Below are 24,241 nucleotides of genomic sequence, written 5' to 3'. Positions count from 1 at the left end.
TCAGAAAACATAAAATCTGTAAATCCACTCGTTAAGAATCCTAATAGAGGAACATTAAGATTCTTAGGTGTACTTAATTCTTATCACCTTGTAATTAAAAGATATACCAACCCATTAATAGCACAAAAAAACTATTACTACATGCACCTTAAGCTTCTAGAAGTTTGCACCTGAAAAATTGCTGAAGTTCTGAGGTCCACACAATACTGCTATCCCAAAACAATCAGAAGGAAATGAATGGGTCTGGCACTAGGCTCTAAGCATCCCAGGAAAAGAAGGTAGTATTATATAGCAACATCTTAAAAAAATCTATGACATCTAACATATCAACACGAAGGGAGTGTAAAGGTCACATATAGATTTTAATACCCATTACTGATGATTCATTTATCTAAATTGTTCTATCAACTTAAGCACTAAGAATAAGTATATATTGGTTCAGTTGAAAACATGCAACTAACAACCTACAATTCAAATAATTCAATTGTATATCAAAAACTGCATTTCTAACTGAGTTTTTGTGGACATCTACTGTGGCATGCATTTGTACAAACCTTTCAGGTAGTGGTCCACAGCTGAATTATGAATAAAAAGGCATAAATTTTTCTCTCTTTTTATTACAATGAAGTTTAACAGTACAGAAAAGTCACATGACCTTGGTAGGTCAGATTTCTTAAGCCCTGCAACATGAGGAACTCTAAATACATTAAATATCGTTACACATTCAGACTTCCAATGTACAGGTACTTGGAAACAGTTACAGCCCTCACCAAGCTAGGTTGGGGACATGAAGTCCAACAGCATTCTGAAATGCTGTGAAGGCATAACTTTACAAATAGCAATGTAAGATTACAGAACTTGCCTTTATTAAGGTGGTATGTTCATGTAATTCCAGCGCCTTCACAATATAACGAACCAAATTTACTATACTTCACTTCTAAAAACCTAGATGAAACATGAAAAAGAAGCCATACAGTATAAATTGCAACTTCAGGAAAAGTTCCTGCTTTATTATTCCAAATAATTTTTCCCATGTAAAATAAATGTCCAATAGTTCCTGGTATGTAGGAAGATAATGTTTGTTAAAGTCACAATGAAGCCTTATTGACGGAAGCTTGGCTATATAAACAGCACAAGTTGATAAAAGGTTTAATCTCCAAACCTATTAGACTGGATGAAGTAAGATCAGTAACGGCCACCTTGCGACATTACAGGAGGTCTCATTCCCATCGGAGGTCGAGGAGGCCCGCCTTGGTAAGGGGGTACCATTGGCGGTCCCTGCCCATATGGTGGCATGGCACCAGGAAGGTAACCTGGCATGCCTTGATGATGACCACCGTACTGACCTAAAAAACACATTTAAAAAACACAGATTGAGTCAGCTATTTTTTAATGCAACATATCTTGCAAATAAATTTACTAAGTATAATCAAATCTACTAATAAACATAAACTAAAATAAACATAAAAAGAGAAATACCATGTGGCGGCATTGGGGGTCTCATTGCTTGTTGTTGCGGGATGCCTGGCTGTGGTGGCATCATACCTCCAATTGGTCCAACCGGGGGATTACCAATAGGAGCCTGTCCTGGTCGAGGAAGATTGCGTTGATATTTAGGTAACTGTGCCCTTCTCTCTTCCTAGAAAAAAAAAAATAATAAACACAACGTTAAAGGCCTGATTACATTAATTCATTAACATAAAGGTAATTATCTAAACTTTGTACAATCAGAAAAAATTTAGGGCTGCCAAGATTGTATAGGGTTTAAGGTACTTGTGTTTACATTAGTTTAAACCCAACAACATCAGATTGATCCCAAGCATAGAGCCAGAAACCTTGAGCACAGCCAGGTGTGGTCTAAGCTCCCACCCCCAAAAGAAAATTTTAATCGTGCCCTTATTCACCAATTATTCTATCCAAACACCAGTTAAGCTACTTAAAAATTTCAATGCCATAAGAAAACGTCATCTGGGACTAGAGCAATAGTATAGCGCAGGTAGGATGCTTGCCTTCCACACATCCGACCCAGGTTAGATTCCCAGCACCTTATATGGTCCCTGAGCCCACCAGGAGGAACTCCTGAGAACAGAGTCAGGCGTAAACCCTGAGCATCACTAAAAAGTATGATTCCCCTAAAGAAAATCTCATATATTTACTTTGGGTTTAGGGTCATACCCTGCAGTGCTCAGGGAACCATATGGGGTGTCAGGGATCAAATTCTGGTTGGCCACATGCAAGGCAAGCACCCTACCAGCTGTACTACCAATCTGGCCCCATCTCATCTATTTTATATTTGAAGCACAGAAAATCTTTACAAGACTTTGGGAGAGCTCACCAACAGGATGAAATTCTTTGCATGCAGGAGGCCCACACTTGATACCTAGCACCAGAACTGCATTGGTAACTGAACACCAACAGAGGTGAGCCCGAGCACTGAGCCAAGATTAGTCCTGTGCACCATTAGATGTGGCTCCAAAATAAAAAAACTGCCAAGGTATTACTTCAGCAAGGTATCAGAAAAGATTGTGGGCCAGAGATAACACAGCAAGGCACTTGTCTCGCATGCATCCGACCTGCGTTCCACCCCCAGGACCCCATAAAGTCCCAAGTTCTGCCAGGAGTAATCAGAGAAGAGCCAGGCATAAGCCCCAAGTACCACCAGCTGAAATCCAAAAGCCAACTTTCCCGTATCACTGAAACTAGTGGGAGGGATCAAGGGACCTAAAGGAAGATTCAATGTCAAACTTAACTATTCCTTCTAATAAATGTATTCTGGACTGTAGTAACCCATCTTAATGTATTTCGAAAATATGCAGGGGGAAGGACAGGAGATGTATCGAAGATGAGTAAGCCTGTGGCTCTTAAAGTCAATGGTTTGAAGGTGGTGAGGTAGCTCAGTGGGCCAAGTATTTGCAAACGGCTGACCCAGGCTCAATTCGCAGCACATTAGGTTCCCTGAGCACTTGCTGGAATGATCCCTGAATATAGGCTGGTATGGCCCAATAAGAAAAATTGTCAGAATGCCTAAAAACACTTTTTAGGGAAAACAAATAGCTAAAGAAGCTGAGTGCCATATAAGCTTTGCAAGTAGGACGCCTAGCATCAATTACTGGCACCACATGGTACCCTGAGCACCATGGGCAAACCCTATGCAGAGAGCACCAACAGCATAGTCCAAAAATAAATAAATAAATAAATAAAAAACAAGGGACCCGGAGTCATAGCAGAGCGGGTAGGGCATTTGCGTTGCACGTGGCCAACCCGGGTTTGATTCCCAGCATCCGACATGGACCCCCGAGCACTGCTGGGATTAATTTCTGACTCCATGAGCCACGAGTAACCCCTGTGCACCACCAGGTATTACCCAAAAAACAAACAAATGAAAAAAAGGAATTTTTTTTAAAAAAAGAAGCCAAAGAAATAATACAGGGGATCATAAGGCATTTGCCTTGCATGCAGCAGAGTCTGGTTCCTTCACCACTATGGTTCGAAGGAATCCTGAGCACAGTAATGAATAAGCCAAGGCATCTTTGGTTGTGGCCCCAAAACTAAACAAAAATTCACTTAGCATAATGAGGCATCATAAAATTGAAGTGTTTTTTCATAATAGCATTAAATCAAACACTGTCAGTAAAAACTAAGTAACTTACCAGTGATATATCCTCATCTGGATGGATCAACTTACTGGTTGCACTGGTTGTTGTAAGTGTCGCAGGCTTACTTGTTATTGAAGCGGCTGGTTTAGCTGCAGTGCTGTTTGTTGTACTAGTAGTTGAAGCTGTAGACTGTGTATAAGCAGGGAATGTAGGCTTTGGGGGTTCTGTAGTTGTTGCAGGAGTACTATTTAAGGGCTTGAAATCTGTACCAACAGGTCCTTGGACAGCTGCCTGAGCCTGAAAAATACAATCTTTCATCAACAAAATCTCAAAACTCAAAATGTTATTTACTAACAAATTTAGAATCAGACAAAGGACAAGGTTTCAAATGAAAGTAAAACAGTTAATGATACATAATAAAAATAAATAAAAATATCCTGTCATAATGATAACACTAAATAGAATTAAAAAAAAGTAATTCTTAGATGTTATTTATCTCCTCGGCAAAAATTTACAAATCTTTTTATTTTACTCTAGATTGATGAAATATAGTATATAAATAGCTTACATTCTACTTTGACTATTCTGAATTAGTTGTTTTAATGTACAAACTATGTTTTTAAAAGCTAAAATTTGGAGTACAGATGTTTGAATACACTCCAATTATTAAGCATAAAAACCAATGATAACAAAAATGAATAGTAGAGATTCTTTGAAATATTCTTTATATAATGCCTTCCCAAATAGCAATAGCTGGCTGAGTGCCATGAATAAAAGGGTTTAGTAGATCTTTTAAGTAAAAAGTTACCAGTAAAAATCGTTACTTTTTGAAATTACTTTCCGTAATACCGAACAAACTGACACAGGTGAAACAGGCCAACTTTAGAATCAAATGCAGATCACTAAATTTCCTTACATAATGTGATGCATTAGATTAAACAGCATAAATCAAAATAGCTTAATCATGCATCAGGCTAACCATTGGCCACTATAATGCATTTACTGCTAACATGCTTTTAACCCTTTAGAACCATAAGAATTTGGGGTACTTTTTTCCCTACTAGTATGAGCTCAAATTTCAAAACCATTAATATATAATTCATTTTACTTATACAATATTAAGCAGTATAGTTTTGGGAAGGTTTCTTTTTTTTTAAAAAAAGTAGGGTCCAAAGGGTTAAATTATAAAGCCATTTTAACAATTTTAAACTGCAACTTCCTGCGTACTTGTGCTGTGCTAGGAAACAGAGCTTTAGAAGATGCAGACAGACTTTCTGAATTGGATGAAGCTGTACTTGAGCTTGTTACAGGTGTCCCCATCTGTAGCATAAAAGAAAGGAAACAATGAAAAGTCTCCAAACAAATGGGTGAAAAATAAGCCACTGGTAGACTTTTTTTAGTATAGATTGCATTTTTTGTAAATGCAAAATACAATGCAATCAAATCTGAATTAACAACTGACAAATTATGAGCCTCAAAAATTTAATTCTACACCAATAAGCCTAGTTAAGCATTTTCTAAAACTAATGTGTTACTTTATTACACTGAACTATTTTCACATCACCCTAAACTTTAGCATCATTGGCAGTTCAATAAACTGAATTTTTGTTACATTTCCCTCTGAATAAAAAAATTCACACTGCCCTCATTGCAGTGATTAAATTACAGGTTAATATGATTACTGGAAATTTAACAGCAAATTTTTTAATTTACCAACAACCAAAAAATATAAATCAATTAAAAAAAGCACCCCAGCAAGAAAACAAAGTGTCAATATATCCTAATCTTCCCAATGACCTGAATACATCTATTTATTTCTAAATGTAACAACAACAACAAAAACTACTATCAACCACTATTTATCTATCATTTGCCTCTGAATTCTGAAAAAGCAGAAAAAGCTACTGGGTCAAAATTAATTAAATTGTGTGTTCTGGCAAGACTGAAGCATGGCAGCTTTTTGAGTCCAACCCCGTAAATTATTCAGGCTTATTCCGTACTCTGAGCTTTAGAGTTCACTCCTAGCCAGGGTAGGGGGGAATTTTATGGGGTGCCAAGTATTGAACTCAGCCGGCCATGTGCCAAGTCAAACAACCTACCTGTTGTACTCTCCAGTTCAGCACTGCAGCTTTTTATATTGTGATCAGATTATCAAATTTAAAAATTTGAAAATTTTCTTTGGCTACAGTTGAACAAAGAGCTGAACTTAATACTAAAATGAACTTTTAATTTATGGGCTACATCTGGCATTGCTCAGGGTTCAAGTACCATATAGGGCTGGTGGAGATCAACATGGGTCAGCTGCATGCAAGGCATGCACCCTGTCTGTTATACTCTATCTCTAAGCTCCATATTGTCATGTACTTTATTCCTTAGAAACAGAACTTTCATTTCTATCAAAAATTAAGACTCACCCTTAGTCATACTCTATCTTTGGCTAAAATGAGGAAATCAATGTGTATAAAAAAGGAAGAGAGGAGGCCACTTCTCAGTTTACTTATTATGTATAACAATCCAAAGACTTCTGTAAATACACGTACTCTGCCTTGAAATCTAAGTGCAATCTTTTCCAGAACGATCACCTTACCTGCCCGGCACTGGGGAAAAGAGGTTTAGTAACTGGAGGCTGTGGAGCAGGAACTGTTGCTGTTGGTGCAGGTGGTCTGTTAAGAATACCTGGTGCTGAAACAGCCTGTGCTTGCGTCATTGGAGGAATTCCAGGACGAGGAACAGGAGGTGGCATACCTGCAGGAAAATATTGGGGAGAAGATCCAATTGCTGAAACAATTATTTCAGGAAAAAAAAATTTCCTTAAAAACTTTGCCGTTGAAAGGGCTGGCGAACTAAGAGGTCAAGGCACTTCCATGTGTCCAGCTCCCTATCAATCCACAGCACCACACAGCACTTCTTAGCACAATCCATGGACAGCCCAAGTACGTGAATGCCAAACAATCTCCACATTCTCCAGCATTTCCAATTAAAAAAAATTCTTTTTCAACAGGCTGGAATCATAGCACATAAGGTAGAGTGTTTGCCTTGCTTATAGCTAACACCGGTTTCCCATCCCCGAGATAACTTCTGTAGGAAGTTATCTCCAAGTTCAGAGCAAGGAGTAAGACTGAGCACCGCCAGGTGTAACCCCAAAACAAAAATAACTCAATAAAACTGCTCTTAAAACTGGAGCAATAGTACCACAGATAGGACACCTGCCTTGCATGCAGACAATCCGGGTTCAATTCCCAGCACCCCGTTTGGTCCCCCAAACACTTCCTGAGTGCAAAGCCAGAAGTAATCCCTGTGCATAGCCACCCCCCAACCTTCAAGTAGCTTGCTCTCTTTCCATGTTCTCTCAAACATATATTCTATCATGACATCTTTTTTATTTTTGGCTTTTTAAAAATCACACAGCAATGCTCAGGAATTGCTCCTGGTGGTGCTTGGGGAAACATGGGATGTCAAAAATGGAACACAGGTCAGCCACGTGCAAGGCAAAGGCTCTACCAGCTGTACTATCCTCAGGCCACTCATGAGATCTAACTTCAATTAAAAACAATCTTGCTTCAAAGAAAAATTCTTCAAGTGGCTAAGGAAATAACACATGAAGCACTGTTTTTTATTTATTTCAGGTTCTACTCCTGACACTACACTTAGCGAATAATCCTGACAAACACAGGGGACTATTATGTGGTGCCGGGGTTTTGAAACCCAGGTCAGCTGTACACAAGGCAAGCACTATACTCGCTGTACTATTGCTCTAGACCCTCTAAATTTAGAGGGGAGGGTGGACATGTGAGCCAACCGTACAGTGGGTAGGGTGTTTGCCTTGCACACAGCTGACCTGGGTTCGATCCCCAGCATCCCATATGGTCCCTGAGCAACACCAGGAGTAATTCCTGAGTGCAGAGCCAACTCAGGTTAAATTACAAGCCTCAACATATGGGTCCTTTAAGCACTGCCAGGAGTGATACCTGAGCACAGAGCCATCAGGAAGCACTAGGCATTGCTGGGTGTGGCCCAAACAAAACAAAAACAAAGCAGATAGGTGCTTGTCTCACACCCATTCATTTGATCCTTGGCACCCCAAAAAGTCCCCTGAACAGCAGTAATCCCTGAGAGAAGAACCAGGAGTATATTGTAAGAGCCAAATATGGTCGCAAATACAAAAATCCTTAAAAAAAAAAAAAAAAGCAACAACAATAAAAAGCCATGTTCTTGGCCAGAAATATAACTCAATAGGCTGAGCATGTTCTGCATATAAGAGGTCTAGGTTCAATCTTAACACTGCATGAGCCAACCCAAGCACCCTATTGTGTGCCCGTTATACACACAGAAAGAACATGGGTTTTTCATTATCACCAAAAATACTAAAGATACAGATTGGGTCATATGTGTTGTATAAGGCCCTTGGTTCAATCCTAAGCACCCCCCCCAAAAAAGTTATAAATATTTTTAGAACACTTAAGCACAACACTTATATTAAAAAGGAAATTAACATCTCATACCTGGTGGCATACCAGGCATCAGAGGTGGTATTCCTGGTCCAGGTGGCATCATTCCACCCATTGGCATCATTCTGTAGAAAGCAAATTGCAAGACACAACAAATTTACTTCATAGCAAAACCACTGGAAATTATTTTGGCTCAAGTCTGTGAACCAACAGGCAAGACCTGAACTTGACCCTTAGTACTGAAATTAATCAAGCTGAAAGTACAACACAAAAACCTTAAAGAGTAAATCTGCTAAAAATATCCAGAAAACACGTGGGGTGACCAGTATAAGGAAAAATTCAGTCTTTGTTGATAAAATATTTAATGGTTAAAGTGAATTATATTTCATTAAGTTTTTTACAGAACCTTTATCTAAAGTATGCATATTAATTGGAAAGAAAAACCATCTTTTGTCTTACTTGGAAAATATCCACATGAAATATGCAAGAAAGAAATGAGATCTCTTTGTTCTATAAGATTTTTCAATCTGTGGGGTAAAAACATTTTTTGGAGGGGCACAGAATAATTACTAAAATTATAGAGAATTAAGTCAAAATTTTAAGTCAAAGTAAACTTAAACAGGCTAATTTTTTTGTTAAATAGCTACCTAAAAGTAAACCATGATGAAAATGTAACCGGTTTCCCCTAAAATAGGTCACCTTCTAATATCAGTTCAAAATTACTGACGACTTTCATCAAGACTAACGTCTACATAAATTCAGCAAAATTACACCTGTATACCAGAAATATCCTAAGGAATATATCCTTTCATAATACCAACACCTTTTTCTTTTTGTTGTTTTAGGAGAAATATCAACATTTAGAAAGGCTTTGTTTATCTGGTCATTCTGTATTTCCTCAGAGTTAATTTATTTCCCTCTATTAAGTTACCTGTGTCAATCAGCCTGCAATCTTTAGTGGGAGAAGTTCGGAAAAAAAAAAAAGAGTATTTCTGAAGCTGACTAGATACCATTAACACACAAAAAAAATGACATTATGATTATACCTCCTGAATTACATTATGAATGAGATGCTTACATGTTTTCACCGCAAAATGACTGGGTGTATTTTCTCTGATGATGCAATCTGTGAAAATGTATGACAAAATCAAAATCTAACTGTGATTTTCAAAATACAGTGGGAAAGTGTATTGTATACCTGACATCCAACAATACTTAAGTAAAGTGATGGGCTTGAGCACCTCATATTCATTTTAGTTCCTAATGATTTGACAAATTATTTACAGAGTATGCTTCTTGGCACAACAGTTATTGATAGTTGTGAATCTCAGAAACTCAAATATTTACAACCAACTTCTTTAATTACATTAGATGCAACTGAAGCAGACGGCTGCCTGTATTTTATATATATATCCTAAACCCAAATCAATCTTCCTTAGAGGTGAATTTCTATTTCTTAAAATTTATAGACAGACAGCCTTAATAGACACGTTAATATTTATAAAGCCCATACCTTTCAGAAACAAAAGAATAGAAAGAAAAAAGAAAACAGAAAAGGAAAGAGAAAAGGGAAAGTAATGTTTAAATTATATTATCCAAAGACCATTACTAGGCATAAGCCCACAAAGCAACTAAAGACTTTCTTACCCAGGAGGCATGCCCGGCATAACTGGTGGCATTCCTGGCATCAGAGGAGGAACACCTGGCATTAATGGAGGTATGCCTATAAACAAGAATTTCAACAACATATGTAATTAACATTACAGGATTAGAGGCCAGAGTGACAGTACAGTGGGTATGACGCTTGCCTTAAACTTGGGGAACCCGAAGTTGCTCCCTGGCATCCTATATGGTTGCCTGAGCACAGAAACAGAAGTACAATCTGGTATGATCCCAAAACAAAATTAAGAACAATTCAGTTTATTAGAAAATGAAAATTTAGCCAGTTTACAAAGTAACAATAAAATTCTAAGGAATGTTTAAGGGAACTAATGCTGGGCAAGAGAGAGTTCTAAGAGACCTCACATGTTCTGATACTCAGCACCTAGATACAGCTCCCAAGCCATTGCCAATAACAATTCCTGCCTGCAGAGAGATACAAAGCAGGTAGGGCATTTGCCTTGCACATAGCTGTCCTGCGCTTGATTCCCCAGCATCCCATATGGAACCCTGAGTAATGATGCTGGGCAATCCCTCAGCAATGCTGGATGTGGCATAAGGAAAGCCAAAGGGGGCCACAGAAACAGTACAACATTTATCTTGCATGTGGCCAACCCAACAAGTTTGATCCCTGGCACTCCATATGGTCCCCTAAGCCCCACCAGCCAGGGGGCCAGAGACACAGTATAGTGATAAGGCCTTGAATGTGGCTGACCAACATTTATGTTCCTGTTCGATCCTGGGCATCCCGTACAGTTCCCTGAGCATTGCTAGGAGTGACTCTTGAGCGTAGAGCCAGATGTAACTCATGAGCATCGTCAGGTTTGAACCACACACTCCTGCGACCAGGGCAAAAATTTTTAAAAAAGAAAAGCAAGCAAGCTTCTGTTACCTGGTGGCATTCCTGGTGCTCCTGGAACTGGTGGTAGCCCTGGCTGCGCCATTGGGGGTATATAACCTTGCTGAGGTTGAACAGGCTGTGGTTGAAATGAAGTTGAAGCTGCAGTTTCATCATCGTCATACTCATCAGAATCATCTTGCTGCTTCTTTTTTTGACTCTCTGCTAAAAAAGTTCTAATTAATTCTTCCCAAAGAAATAAAACATACCATAATTATGATCGCAGAGCCTGGCAAACTACCCGTGGCGTAGTCGATATGCCAAAAACAATAACAATTAGGGTTTCATTGCCCTGACCCAGTAAAAGCCTCCAATATGGCAGCACTGGGAAGACAAATAAGGAGAGGCTGCTAAAATCTCACGGCTGGGACAAATGGAGATGTTACTGATACCTGCTTGAGTAAATCGATGAACATCGAACAGTGATAGTGATAATTACGATATTCAACACTAAAATCATTCATCAGGGTTTTGGTGGGGGGCTATGGCTCACATCTAGAGCACAAGTGAGGACTGATTACACTACCTGGTACAAAAACAAACAAACAAAAAAACCACTACAACATTTCATATTCAGTGAGGAAGGGGAGGTGCATTTAGAGCCCATGGACCATCCACAGCAAAATTCAGTCCAAATATGTGGGCCAGTGAGAGCCAGGAGCCGAGGATGCTGTGCTAGAATCAAGAAGCTAGATTTAATGGTGTTGAAATGAGGGGCATTTGGTGCCAGGGATTGAATTTGGCAATCTGAATTCAGTTACTCTACACTATCTCTTATGTTTTCTTTTTTCCAAAAACATACAGTTAATCCTTTTCCCAGTTTCCCTCCTGTCCCTGAGGACAGAACTGTTGAGCAGAGCTGAGTGTGGCCTCAAAGCAAAACTATTTCCAGGGAGGGAGGGGGGAAGAGAGAAAGGGAAGTAGAAGAGATAGAGGAAAAAAGAGAGGGGGAGAAAGAGGGAGGGAGAAGAGGAGGAAGGGAGGAAGAGGGAAAGAGGGAAGGATGGAGGGAGAGAGGGAGACAGAAAGAAGGAGCACACAAGAGCTAAGGCACTTGGCTTTGCATGTGGCAACGGCAGCCGTAACTGAGTACTGGCACCAAATATGGTTCCTTGAGCACCTCCAGGAATCATTTCTGAACACAAAGCCAGGAACAGTGAGCCACTGAGCACTGCTGGGTGTGGCCCCCAAAATTTCCTAGGTGACAAATGACATCTTTCATTTGAACAGTACAAGGATTCTAATTCTAAGTCAAACAAAGCTCTCTCATTTTTGGGGGGAGGAGGGCTGGTTTGGGCCACACAGGCGTTGCTTAAGAGGACCCCATACGCAGTATCAGGGATCAAACAGGAGTTGGCTACATGCAAAATGAGTGACTTGCTTCTACATTATATATTCAGTATGGTTGTTTAAAGGTTCATCTTCAAAGGTATCACAATTTGTTAATTCCATTTGGAATTCAAATCTAATTTCAAATTTTAAGAGTGGCATTCTGAATAAATCTATAATCTAACATCATTTTAACCCTTGGAAATGGTAAAAATACTCTTTGGGCCGTATCAAAAGATTTAGTGATTACTCAAGAGTAACCACACAGTGCCAGGGATCAATCCTAGGGCTCTAGCATTTAAGTCTTATTATCTTCCCAATTGGAACTAATACTCCACCTCCTATTTTTACATGACAGCAACCACTCCCTAAAATACTTAGGGTGGCACCACCCCAGTGCTGGGGATCAAAACCAAAGTACATGGACCAGCCCTTTGGCCCACTCCTGGAGGGGGGTGGTGTCAGGTGGTGGTGCTGAAAACGTGGAAAGACCATGTGATGCAGAAGATCAAACCTAGGCCTCCCTGAAGCGAAGTATATGTTCAGCCATTTGGTAAGTCTCTCTTGGTCCCAGCAATAGTAATGTCTCTTTAATAGTGAGGTTGTATTACGAATACACAGCTGGTTGACAGAACTGAGCTTGAGAGAGAGAGAGAGAGAGAGAGAGTGAGAGAGAAAGAGGGGGGGGAGGGAGGTGGGTGGATGGGCTGGGGTGGGGTATGTGGGGGAGGGGCGGCCCAGATATTGGTGAAAGGAAATAGGCAATGTGGTAGTATGATGTTAGAAAGCTGTAATGCTTGAACATGTTATTAACAGTATTATAAATCACTTTTACTTTCAATAAAAATGAAAAGTTACAAAGCTTTCAGGTTTAAGTCTCAGTCATACAATGACGAAACATCCATTCCTTCAGTGCACAGATTTGATGCCCAGAATCACATGTTCCCTAAAGCACTCCACAGTGTGGAACAAAACAAAACAAAACAAATGTGTAGATGTTTAAGACTTAATTTACCTTGTGTTTTCTGTTCAAGAAGTCTTCGTCTTTCATCCATGTCTTTTTCTGGAATACCTTCCATCCCGTATATTTCCAACTCTATGTCTGTTCTCCCAGGTATGGCATTTGGTACAGCATCTATTGTCTCCTTATGTACCTATCATTAACAACAAAACAAACTCTGAATTTGTATTAGATATGCAAAAGTTGCCTTACTGAGGTCTTCCATAACTTTCAAATTACTCAAGAAATCAAATGGTTTTTAAATGACTGGTCCCAGGCTGGAGCGATAGCACGACGAGTAGGGTGTTTGCCTTGCACACGGCCGACCCCAGTTGATTCCCAGCATCCCATGAGTACTATCAGGACTAATTACTGAGTGCAGAGCCAAGAGTAATGCTGGGTGTGACCCAAAAAAACCAAACCAAAACAAAACAAAAAATTGGTCCCTGGGATCAAACTAACTGTATTCATTTCCTTTTTTGGTGGGTGGCCTGCACCCCACTTGTGTTCAGGGCTTATTCCTGGCTCTACATTTAAATATCATTCCTGCCAGGGACCAGGGTATCATGAAGTACCAGAGATCTAACCCAGGTCGGGTGCTTGCAAGGCAAACACCCTAACCACTACAATCATTTTGGCACCAGAATTTATTTGCTAGTTTTGTTACTTATTAACTATGCAATATTAGCTAAGAACCATGACTACTTGAAACTGTATTATTTTAGTAAGTAACTTACTGGCCCTGAGCAATTGAACAGGTAGGCACTTGTTTTGCATATAGCCAACTCGGGTTCAATCCCTGGTACCCTGTATCGTCCCCCAGCACTGCCAGGTATGACCAAAAACTTTGTCATTTCTGGGTTTAAAAAAAAAAAGATGTCTGGGGCTGGAGCGATAGGATAGGGCATTTGCCCTGCAAGACGGTGACCCAGGTTCGATTCCCAGTATCGCATATGGTACCCTGAGCACTGCCAGGAGTAATTCCTGAGTTCAGAACCAGGTGTGACCCAAAAGCAAAAAAAAAAAAAAAGTTTGTAAAAATCACTTGGCAGCCTTAAGAGTAGAGGGTAGGGTGCATGCCTTGTTTATAGATGACCTTGTTCAATCCCCAGTACTGCAGAGTCCCAAGCACTGTCAGGAGGGATCCCTCAGTACTAAGCAATAAGCCCTGAGGACAGGAAACCACCCTCCTCCCCCCACCCCCCCCAAAAAAAGCCCACACCATTTGAGAGCTGTGGAGATGGTTCAAAGCGATTGAGTGCATGTTTTGCGTGCCTGAGTCCCAATTTGGATCTCTGGAACGGCATGACACTCCCAAGTATCATGCCAGAAATAGCCCACAAGCACTCCACTGCAGGTATGGGCTTAAAAAAAAAAACACCGTATCATTGTCATTCCATTGTTCATCGATTTACTTGAGCAGGCACCAGTAACGTCTCCATCCATCCCAGCCCCGAGATTCTAGCAGCCTCTCCTTACTCGTCTTTCCCAACGCCGCCATATTGGAGGCTCTTTCAGGGTCAGGGGAATGAGACCCATTATTGTTAGATTTTGGCATATTGAATATGCCACAGGTAGCTTGCTGGGCTCTCCAAGAGGCGCATATATATATATATCTCTATATATAGCACAGCGGGTAGGGTGTTTGCCTTGCACGCAAGTTCGATTCCTCCGCCCCTCTCGGAGAGCCCAACAAGCTACCAATAGTATCTCACCCACGTGGCAAACCCTGGCAAGCTCCCTGTGACGTATTCAATATGCCAAACACAGTAACAACAAGTCTCACCATGGAGACGTTACTGGGCCCACTCGAGCAAATTGATGAACGGGAAGACAGTGACAGTGATTTCTCTCCATGATTTGTTGCCTACTATATGAACCCCATCAAATATGGTGTGGTAATTATGGAAAATGTGTGCGGAGTGTCTCACGGTGTCATGCAGTGCAGTTATCTTAACCGGATAAAATAATAAAAAAAATTTTTAAGAATCACTTGGGATCCCCCTAGTGATGATCAATTTGACCCGGAGAGTTTTAGAAATGCAAATTATCAGGAACTGGCAGGGCCCTAGGGCCAGAGTATTAACACAATGAATAGGAATTGTCTTGTGCACAGCAGACCTGTGTTCAATCTCCAGTGTCCCATATGGTACCTGGAGTACCACCAAAAGTAATCCCTGAGTGTGAAGCCAGGAGTAAGACCTGTGCACTGCTGAGTATGGCCCCAAAACAAAACACAAAAAAGAAACAAACTCTCAGGTTGGGTCAGCAACTACTTAAGTCCTAGGTGATTTCCAGGCATTCTGCTCAAATTTGAACTGGTAATATGGGCTAAACATTTGGATCTATTTGTTCAAATAAAGTAATACTCCCCCCACACCCCATGTTCAGACCATATTTGGCAGTTTTCAGTGTTCACTCCTGGTGGGGCTCAGGGGACTGTATGCGAGTGCTGGGAATCCAATCTGGCTGGCTGTGTTAAAAGTTAACATGGTGCCCACTATGCTGTCTCTCCAGTTTCCAATTTTTTTCCCTTCACATTATATATAAAAATAGAAAGATTAAAGCCAGAGATAGCTCAATGGGATGGACTATGTGCTGGCCCTGTTACACCCTGACACTTCATGGTCACCTCACCAAGCATCAACAAGAACAACTCAACCCTCCACCTTCCAAACTGAACTGCACTACTAAAGTACTACAGGGCGTGTAGTACGAATATTTGTTTCTAAAACAAGTAAGTAGGAGGAGCCAGAGAGATAGTACAGGGGGTAAGGCACTTATGGTTCCCTGAAAACCAGAAGTAATCAAGCTCTGAGGACTTCTGAGTGTGGCACCAAAAAATAGATAGATAGCGCAGCAATTGGGGAAATATTTGAAATACCCCAATGAAATCCCCAACACCAAATGCCTCCCCCTAGTACCACTAGAACTGAAATATTGAGGCCCCCTAGCTTCAAAGGAAAAGTCCCTCAAATAACAAAATGTTTGGGGGATGCCTTTCTTGCTGGTTTCTGGCTACATCGGGTTCTTTGTTCAGGGTTCTATACAGTATAGGGATGAACCTGAGTCTCCTGTAAGAATTCACTGGACAGACAGGTTTGGGCCCTCAGTGATGGGACACGTGGGGCCTCACGGGATGGGGGTGGAGCCGGTCCTTTCCTCCCCACTCTAAGGAGACCACCAAGTTGTCGCCCAAGAACAGCCTCTCCGGCTCCTGATCAAGCGGCTTAACGGCCATGATCCCAGAGATTCAGAAACAAATCTCGGAACCCAGTGGCTTTTGGCAGAAATGTGTCTGGACCCCACAGTAGGTTACTGTAGCTGGGCCACCCCAGGGGGTAAAGGGTGTTGTCCCTCCACCTGCTCCCCCTAGTTGGCTCAGTGGCTGCTATCCTCCAGAGGCCACTGGGCAGTCAGGTTTGGGCCCTCTGAGAAGAGACAAGTGGGGCCACACAGGATGGGGGTGGAGCCGGCCCTTTCCTCCCTGTCCCAAGGAGATCCCAAGTCGCCGCCCATGAACGGCCTCTCTGGCTCCTGATCAAGCTGCTTAACGACCATGATCCCAGAGACCTGAACAAATCTCGGAACCCAGCAGGTTTTGGCAGAAATTCCTCCAGATTTAAGTGTTAAAATTTCGGGATTTCAAAATTGTGCGGCCACTACTGCAGCCACGCAACATCATATGTTATTCTTCACCAGCAATAGAAAACAAATTGTCTAATGTTGCCTTTTTGGCAGGTCTGAGTGTTGGGGTAAAAATCCCAAATTAAAATGGTGGGTCTAGTGTCAAACTATTGAATGTGATCCAAGTAGAGAGAGTAATGTGGAAATCATCTGCTCCATAGGTAGGGAGAGGGTGTGGGATAGGGGTATACTGGGTTTCTGGTGGTGAAGAATGGGCACTGGTGAAGGTACGGTTGTTTCATTGTATGACCGAGACTTAAACCCAAAAGCTTTGTAACTGCGCTCATGGTGATTCATTAAATAAAATTATAAAAAATGAAAAAAAAAAAGTAATGTGGAGTTCATGCCCAATTCAATCAACTAACCAGTGGCTGAATAGCAGTACTCCTACATTAAAAAAAAAAAAAGAATTCACTGCAGCCCTTTGAACTATCATCTGCATCCAAAGCCCAGATTTTTGTTTGAGAATGAATTTTTGGGACTTGGGAGGCACACTAGGTAATTGTTGAAGGTTACTCCCAGCTCTGTTCTTAGAGCATTCCCAGCAGAGCACAGGGGAACATACATTGCTTCCAAAGTATTCAGTCCTTTAATCTCTCTCCTAGTCAAACTAGTGACATACAAATCAAATCCAAAGCAGCACACGATTTATTCCTGGCAGTGCTCAGGGAACCACATGAAATACCAGGGATCTAACCCAGGTTCACCAGGTGCAAGGAAAATGTCCCATCTGCTATACTATCACCCTGGCAACCATCCTAATTTTTTAATTAAGCACCATAACCAGTGGTGCTCAGTGATCATGTGGTGCTGAGGATCAGATGGGTCAGTTGCAGGAAAATCAAGTGCTTTTAATACCTATAAAAAGTCTCTGGCACCTGCTTCTCTAAGTAGGAGGTGTAGAGATAACTGTTCCATGACCCCTATCTAGCACATGCTCTGTATGCAGGAAGCCTGGACCAGAGACTAGATTTGATCCCAGCACTACAGATGGTACCTGAGAACTACCAGGAGTGACCCAAGGACCACAAAATAGGGTCCCAAAACAAAACCAAATCAGGGGCCAGAAAGAGTACAGGAAGTACTGGTACCTTGCCTTGCATGTGGCAACCCTGATTTGGTCACCAGCACTCTGACCCTAAAAGTGTTGCCAGAATTCACTCTTGAGCAAAGAGAACAGTCTCTGAACACAACTCTTTTCTAATTATAGGATCCATGTATAAAGTGATGATTTCGATATGCCAGACACAGTAACAACAAAGTCTCCAATGGAGACGTTACTGGGCCCGCTCGAGCAAATCGAAGATCGATGATTTCCTAAACTGTTCAAAATAATTTATTGCTCTTGTCAAGTACAGATGACCGAAGTTCTAAACTGTTTTACATTATTTTCATTAGGGGTGGAGAGAGCGCTCAATTAGCAGAGGTCATGCTCTGCATTTCAGAAGGCAAATGTTCCACCCCATACACTGCATGGTCACCCAACACTGCTGGGATTATGTCAAAATAAACAAAAAAATTTGTATTCATTAAAACCCAAGTATTACCAGGTCTGACCTAAATCTAACCCTCCCCCCCAAAGTACGGGAATAAGAAAAATACCAAAATTGATCTAAAATCTTCCTAACATACTACAGACAGAAGCAGAGTATCTTTGTTTAGAGATTAGAATAATCTTGGTCAAAAAGGTTAACATTGATGGGAACAAGGTGAATTACTAATGTCCTAAAACAAGTGTGGGGAACCTTTTCCCTGCCCCTCAAGCCCTCCAGGAGTAAACCCTGAGCACTACCAGGTGTGGTGAGAGGGGGAGGTAAGAAGAGGTGACCACATGGACTTCATGGGCATTATGTGGTTTGGCCCAGATGTTTTCCACCCCTTTCTAGCACTATCTATAATACTGGAGCTGTGTAAAATTTAACTTCCCTCTCTCAGGTTGCTGTCAAATTGCAGTGACTTTAAAAATAGAAAAGGGAAACCATAGTGATAGCACAGCGAGTAGGGCCCTTGACTTGCTTACAGCCGACCTGGGTTCGATCCTCTGCATCCCACAGTGATCCCCGAACATAAAGCCAGGAGTAATCCCTGAGCAGGCAGGCCCATCTGCTTTGGCACATGGCCAACACACGTTCAATCCCCATCATCTCATAGGGTCCTCCAACACTCCCTGACCCAGGAGTTCCCGAGTAGAGCCAAAAGAAGCTCATGAGCACTGACAGGTGTGCGTCTTCCCGCCCAAAAGAAAGTGGGGCTGGGGATATCAAGAGTGGGTAGCAGGGTGCCTGACTGCTTTACATGCAAAACAGAGTTCAACCTCTAGCACCCCAGGACCATAGAACCCCACCATAAATAAACCTGAGCATTGCTGGATGCAACGTCCCCAAAATAAAACAAAGAGAAAAAAGAAAAACAAAAAGTAAGTGGGGCTGGAGAGACCACACCATGCCATGCAGCTGACCCCAGCAACACAGTCTACCTTGAGGCCAGCCAGGTGTGCCCCTCCCCCAAAGCGTGCGGGCTGAAGAGCTAGGACAGTGGATAAGGCACTTGCTTTACAAGTGTTTGAGCAGTCCCGTATACTACCTAAGGTCCCAGAGCCTCCAGAGGTGATTTAGTAAGCCCTGTAAAGCCCCAGTGAATATGGTCTGGCACATGACAAACCTGGGATTGATCCCTGGCACCAGCTCTCCTCAGCGCCAATGGACTGATCACAGAGCCAGGAGTCCTAAGCACTGAAGGCCCTCCCAAACTAAAGAAATGTGAAAAATTCTAACGAAGAAGCCTTGAACATAGCCAGTTGTGGTCCCCAAAATAAAACAAAGAAAAGCGTACACCATGGAGCCAGGGTGACATTTCAAAGGACTGAAGCTCGTACGAGGGGTTTCGTGTGAGAGCTTTCTACCCCCACTCCAAGTTCCACCAAGTGTAACCCCTACCCAAACCAATTTTAAAGTACTTATAATGTATAAATATACTTACCACAAACCAGAAATGCCATTAGTAATAGAGTACATGCTTGTATGTACACATCTAAGCTCAATCTTTACACCAAAAAAGGGGTGAAGAGGTACCAAACAGAACACGTTACCTATTCAAACCTTTCCATTTCATTCAGACTAAAAAAAAATGGTGTACAGAATGGGCCCTGATGGAGGGATGGGTACTCAATCATTGTATGACTGGAACATAATCACGAAAAGTTTGCTAAGTCTGTAACTGTACCTCACGGTGATTAATTAAAAATAAAAAAATTGAAAAAAGAAAATGGTGTACAGTAAGCTCTCCCATACAAAAGTAGCAGTGCCAGCTGCTCTTTTCCTTTCCTTCAAGTCAGAGAATGAGCCCAGGCAATAGTACAACAGGTAAGATAATTTGCCTTGCACGTGACTCGGGCACCCCATATGGTCCCCTGAGCATCATCAGGAGTGATTCCTGAGCACGGAGCCACGAATAATCCCCAAGTACCACCAGGGATGGCCTCTCCCCTCCCCCCAAAAAAATAAAATAGAGAATTTGCACAGTATTTCAGGTCATACGCAATTCCCTGAAAAATTCTCTCTTGTTCCTTCTGACCAGAGTACAGATGTCTGTTTCTCAAGCAGGTTCCTTTACCTGGTTTTGTTTCCTCTCCCAGAACAAATCTAAAGTCTTGCTTCTCTCTTTGCTTTAGTGTTCTGAGCCACACCCAGATGTGTATACTAGCTATCCTCTTTTTTTTTTTGGCTTTTTGGGTCACACCTGGAGATACTCAGGGGTTACTTACTCCTGGCCCATGCACTCAGGAATCACTCCTGGCGGTGCTCAGGGGATCATATGGAATGCTGGGAATCGAACCTGGGTCGGCCATGTTGGCCGCTCCAGCCCCCTATACTAGCCATTCTTTAGTACTGCTTTTGGGAGGGAAGTTGGGGGCATGCAATGCCAGGGACTGAGCTCAAGAACTGCATGAGCTGGAGGCTGGAGCGATAGCACAGCGGGTAGGGCGTTTGCCTTGCACGCAGCCAACCCGGGTGCGATTCCCAGCATCCCATATGGTCCCCTGAGCACCGCCAGGAACAATTCCTGAGTGCATGAGCCAGGAGTAACCCCTGTGCATCGCTTGGTGTGACCCAAAAAGAAAAAAAAAACCTGCATGAGCTGGGGCCAGAGCAATAGTACAGTGGTTAGGGTGTTTTACCTTGCACATAGCCAACCCGCAACCCGGTTCAATGCCCAGAACACTATATGGTCCCCTTGAGTGCAGAGCCAGGAGTAACCTCTGAGCATTGCCAAGTGTGGCCCAAACAGCTAAAAAAAAAAAAAGGGGGGGGGGGGGGGGGAAGAAATGCATGTATAGCATGAGCTCACTGTTCAGCGTTAAGTCCCAAAGTAACATTTCTTTACTCACTGTTGTATTCCTTTTTATTTTTTGGAAGGAGTGCGGTTATCTGAGGAATACTCAGCTGTGCTGAGAGTTTACTTCTGGCTCTGCACTCAAGGATCACTCCAGTGGGGTACCATATGGATTGCCTGAGATCAAACCTCGGTTGGCCCCACCCTACCTGCCATACGATGGCTCTGGCCCCCTACATCAACTTACCTAAACTTGGGGGAAGCAATGCCTGTTAATTTACCTCCCTCCCTGTCAACAAGTTTCCAATAAAAAGGGATTTACTCCTCTTACATACCTCTAGGGTTCAACTAAGCCAAAAAGTTCATGCAGTGCTATACTCATTGGCAAAATTAGAAAAAATGTTGAATGAGACATAAAGGCACTTATTAGATTTTTAATACAATAAATGGGAAGGGGGATGTCTCAAAAGACTGGAGTGCATGTTTTGCATGCAGGAGAATGGTCGCCCCAGGACTTCAAGAGTGCCCCCCACTGTAAGTCAGAAAACAAAAGTAATGCCTACAGTCTTAAAGCTTAAAAAAAAAAATACCTTAAATACACAGCGTTAAATTAGCCTAGCCTTGCATTATAGAATAGCAATAATTCCTTAGATAATCCTAAATAATGGCAGTTAATTACCTATTCTTTGTGGGAAAGATTACCTGGTAAACCTGACAATAAAATTTAAACCAAAGAATGATCAGTACAAAAATCCAAGAATTTCCTCAGTAACTCAAGTACTGAGGAAATACTTGGTCTCTTCAGTCTTCTCTTATATAACCTAGGATGATCAAAGATAGTTTTAATGGGGCCGGAAATAAAGTGCAAATAAAGTACACTTGCCTTGTGGGTCAACCAGGTTTGATCTCTGGTACCCCATTATATTCTTCCAAGCCCTACCAGGAGGACACCACCAGATGTGAACTCCAAAAAGATACTATTGATTACAATGAAAAAATAGCAACTGAAATTCTCTTTAAACAGAAATTAGCATTCCTTTTTTTTTTTTTGCTTTTTTGGGCCACACCCAGCAATGCACAAGGGTTACTCCGGGTGGTGCTTAGGAGACCCTATGGGATGCTGGGAATGGAACCTCTGTTGGCATGCCCTACCCGCTCTGCTATCGCTCTATTTAAAATTTCGCAATAAAAAAATAAATCCCAACAGCCATCAAAGAGAAACTGATTTTTAAAATAGTTCCCAAATTAGGAAGCAACAAAATTTAAATCTAGGAAGAAAAATTATTACCTGCATGCAATGAATAGCTAAGCCAGGTCCTGTGTATAATTTCTTATGACATATATGGCATTTAAAATGCTTTGCCTTTTGGTGCTGTATAAGAATCTTCTCATCATCAAAATCTCTATTGCAATACCTAAACAACAGTGTTAAGGTCAATTAAAAAAAAACTGTACAATTGACACTTGCATGTTAGAAAGACAATTACAAAGCAAACAAGAAAACAAAAACTTAACACAGGAAAATGTTAAAGAAAATCTGCTTGATATTTACTCAATGTACAATTAGGGATTCCACTTTGCCCTGTTATTTTAGGGTTTTTCATTCCCTGGGAAGCCCATAATCTCTTCAACACCCTCTAAATAAACAGGAGGCAGACAGGAGTCGATTTCTTTGAATCCTGTGTCTAAAGAGACACATACAAAATAACCTTTGCTGCAACTCGACTCTGAACTCAACTGAAGAAGCGGCTCCACGTTTAAAAAAAAAGGGGGGGGTGAGGGGAAAAATCAGGGAGATAGTACAACGCCTAAGGCGCTTACTCTGCAAGCCGTCGACCAGGGTTCGATTCCCGGCACATCCTATATAATCCCCTAAGCACCGCTGCCAGACTCCCGAAGGCAGGAACAGGAGGAACATCCCTGAGGATGGCCAGGTGTTGCCCAAAACAAAACCAAAAAAAAAAAAAATTTTTTTTAAAAAGGCAGCCACAAGGTTTCTGCCAAAACAATTTCAAAAACACAACTCAGATACGACTTACGCACGAACATGCGCGCTCAGAAACCTAGCAAACATTTTGGAGTCCCGGGGGGGGGGGTCGGGGGGGCACAATCTGTGTAATGAGACTCAGCTCCCCGCGGGACAAGGGGCAAGCCATCCGGGGATCGCGGTTCCCGGGCGGGTTGGTCGCCAGACACCGGAACCCGAGAGGCGGCCCTCCCCCGCCATCCCCGAAACGCGTTTCGCACCCCCACCCCCAATCGTTTCCCAAACCTCCAGAAACAAAACGCTCGGCCACGAGCCGCGCTGGGGTGGGAACCCAACCGCCGAGTGGGCTCTTTGTACGCCCGGGACCCCGTCCCCGTCCCCCTCCCCCTCCCCACCCCCCGCCGCCGCTTCTCCGCAAAGTCCTGCGAGGACGCCACGTTTTCCAGGAGCCTCTCCCGCCCCCGTTTCCGGAGCGCTACCGAGCAGGGCGCCGGATGAAAGCAACCCCACCCCGCAAGAAGGCTCCGCCCGCGAGGCGCCCGCGGAGGCCGGGGCTGCACCGTGCGGCGCCGCCGGGGAAAGGCGGGTGCGGGGCGCCGGCTGCCTAGCGCCTCTCCCAGCGCGCAGCTCTCCGGCCCCGGCCGGACACGGGCGGAGCTTTCCCCGCGCCCGCAGCCTGTCCTTGGCGGCGGCGACGGCGCCCGCAGCGCCCCGTCCTGCCGCCTGCCCCGAGTTGAAGCTGTGCAGTCCTGCGGAGTCCAAGGCGGGCGGGCGAGTTGCCCGCCCCGAGGCCGCGGGCCCAGGTCGGGCCTCCCGCCCTCAGCCGCCGGCGCCGGCGCCATGGCTCGGCCCTGCCCGACACGCCGACCAAGGATACCAGCACCACGGCTTCAGCTGCTTCTTCTTCTTGCGACCCATAACGGCGTCCTGCCGACACGGAAACGGGAGGCGAAGACGAGCAGGAAAAACGAGGCGAAGAGCGCCCACTCTCCCGACTCAACGGCCACCACCGCGTCCCACAGGAAACAGACACAAAATGGCCGACACCCTCGCTCGGCGCTCTGCCTCCCGTCGGGCATTGCGGCCAGGGGCGGCGCCGGCGGGGTGGGTCACGTGACCCGGCCTCCGCCCTGCACGCGGGGCGGGGCCTCCGCGGTCGGGGGCGGGACCTCCGGCCCGCCGCCATCTTGCGCGCCAGAAGGGGTCCTTGACTCTTGCTTGCTATGTCCGCGGATGGTTCGCGTTCCGGTTTTGCTTTTTTTTTCTTTTTTTTCCAAATTTATTTTTGTGCCACACCGGCGGTTC

The 24,241-nt window shown here is 43.1% G+C and overlaps 1 protein-coding gene across 6 annotated transcripts; it reads right to left on the bottom strand.

The window, feature by feature from the left end:
• Positions 1-597: 597 nt before the first annotated feature.
• ZNF207 (zinc finger protein 207) lies at positions 598-23,989 on the bottom strand. 6 transcript variants are annotated; one of them, XM_056127264.1, is made up of 12 exons: positions 23,814-23,989; positions 22,238-22,364; positions 12,946-13,084; positions 10,596-10,766; positions 9,692-9,767; positions 9,123-9,170; positions 8,099-8,169; positions 6,184-6,341; positions 4,824-4,916; positions 3,651-3,893; positions 1,480-1,639; positions 598-1,346 (listed from the first exon to the last, which is right to left on the bottom strand). In XM_056127264.1, the coding sequence occupies exons 1-12, from the start codon at positions 23,852-23,854 to the stop codon at positions 1,186-1,188; spliced, it is 1,488 nt and encodes a 495-aa protein (XP_055983239.1). In that variant the 5' UTR covers positions 23,855-23,989; the 3' UTR covers positions 598-1,185. The 6 variants fall into 6 exon arrangements, with proteins under 6 accessions (XP_055983239.1, XP_055983240.1, XP_055983244.1 ...); XM_056127265.1 differs by having other exon boundaries at positions 10,596-10,763; XM_056127269.1 differs by lacking the exon at positions 4,824-4,916.
• Between the last annotated feature and the right edge of the window lie 252 nt (positions 23,990-24,241).

Source organism: Sorex fumeus, unplaced genomic scaffold (assembly GCF_029834395.1).
Source record: "Sorex fumeus unplaced genomic scaffold, SorFum_2.1 ptg000063l, whole genome shotgun sequence".
Classification (NCBI taxonomy): Eukaryota; Metazoa; Chordata; class Mammalia; order Eulipotyphla; family Soricidae; genus Sorex; species Sorex fumeus.
The sequence above is the reverse complement of the archived record's forward strand: the minus strand, read 5'-3'. Positions and strand labels throughout refer to the sequence as shown.

Excerpts from the sequence above, each read along its gene's own strand:
- ZNF207 (XM_056127264.1), bottom strand. The coding sequence starts at position 23,854 with ATGGGTCGCAAGAAGAAGAAGCAGCTGAAGCCGTGGTGCTG. Across the intron at positions 9,171-9,691 it reads ATGCCGGGCATGCCTCCTGG|ATTGCATCATCAGAGAAAAT; the intron begins GTAAGAAAGTCT and ends ACATTTTCACAG. Across the intron at positions 4,917-6,183 it reads TTTTCCCCAGTGCCGGGCAG|ATGGGGACACCTGTAACAAG; the intron begins GTAAGGTGATCG and ends TTTATGCTACAG.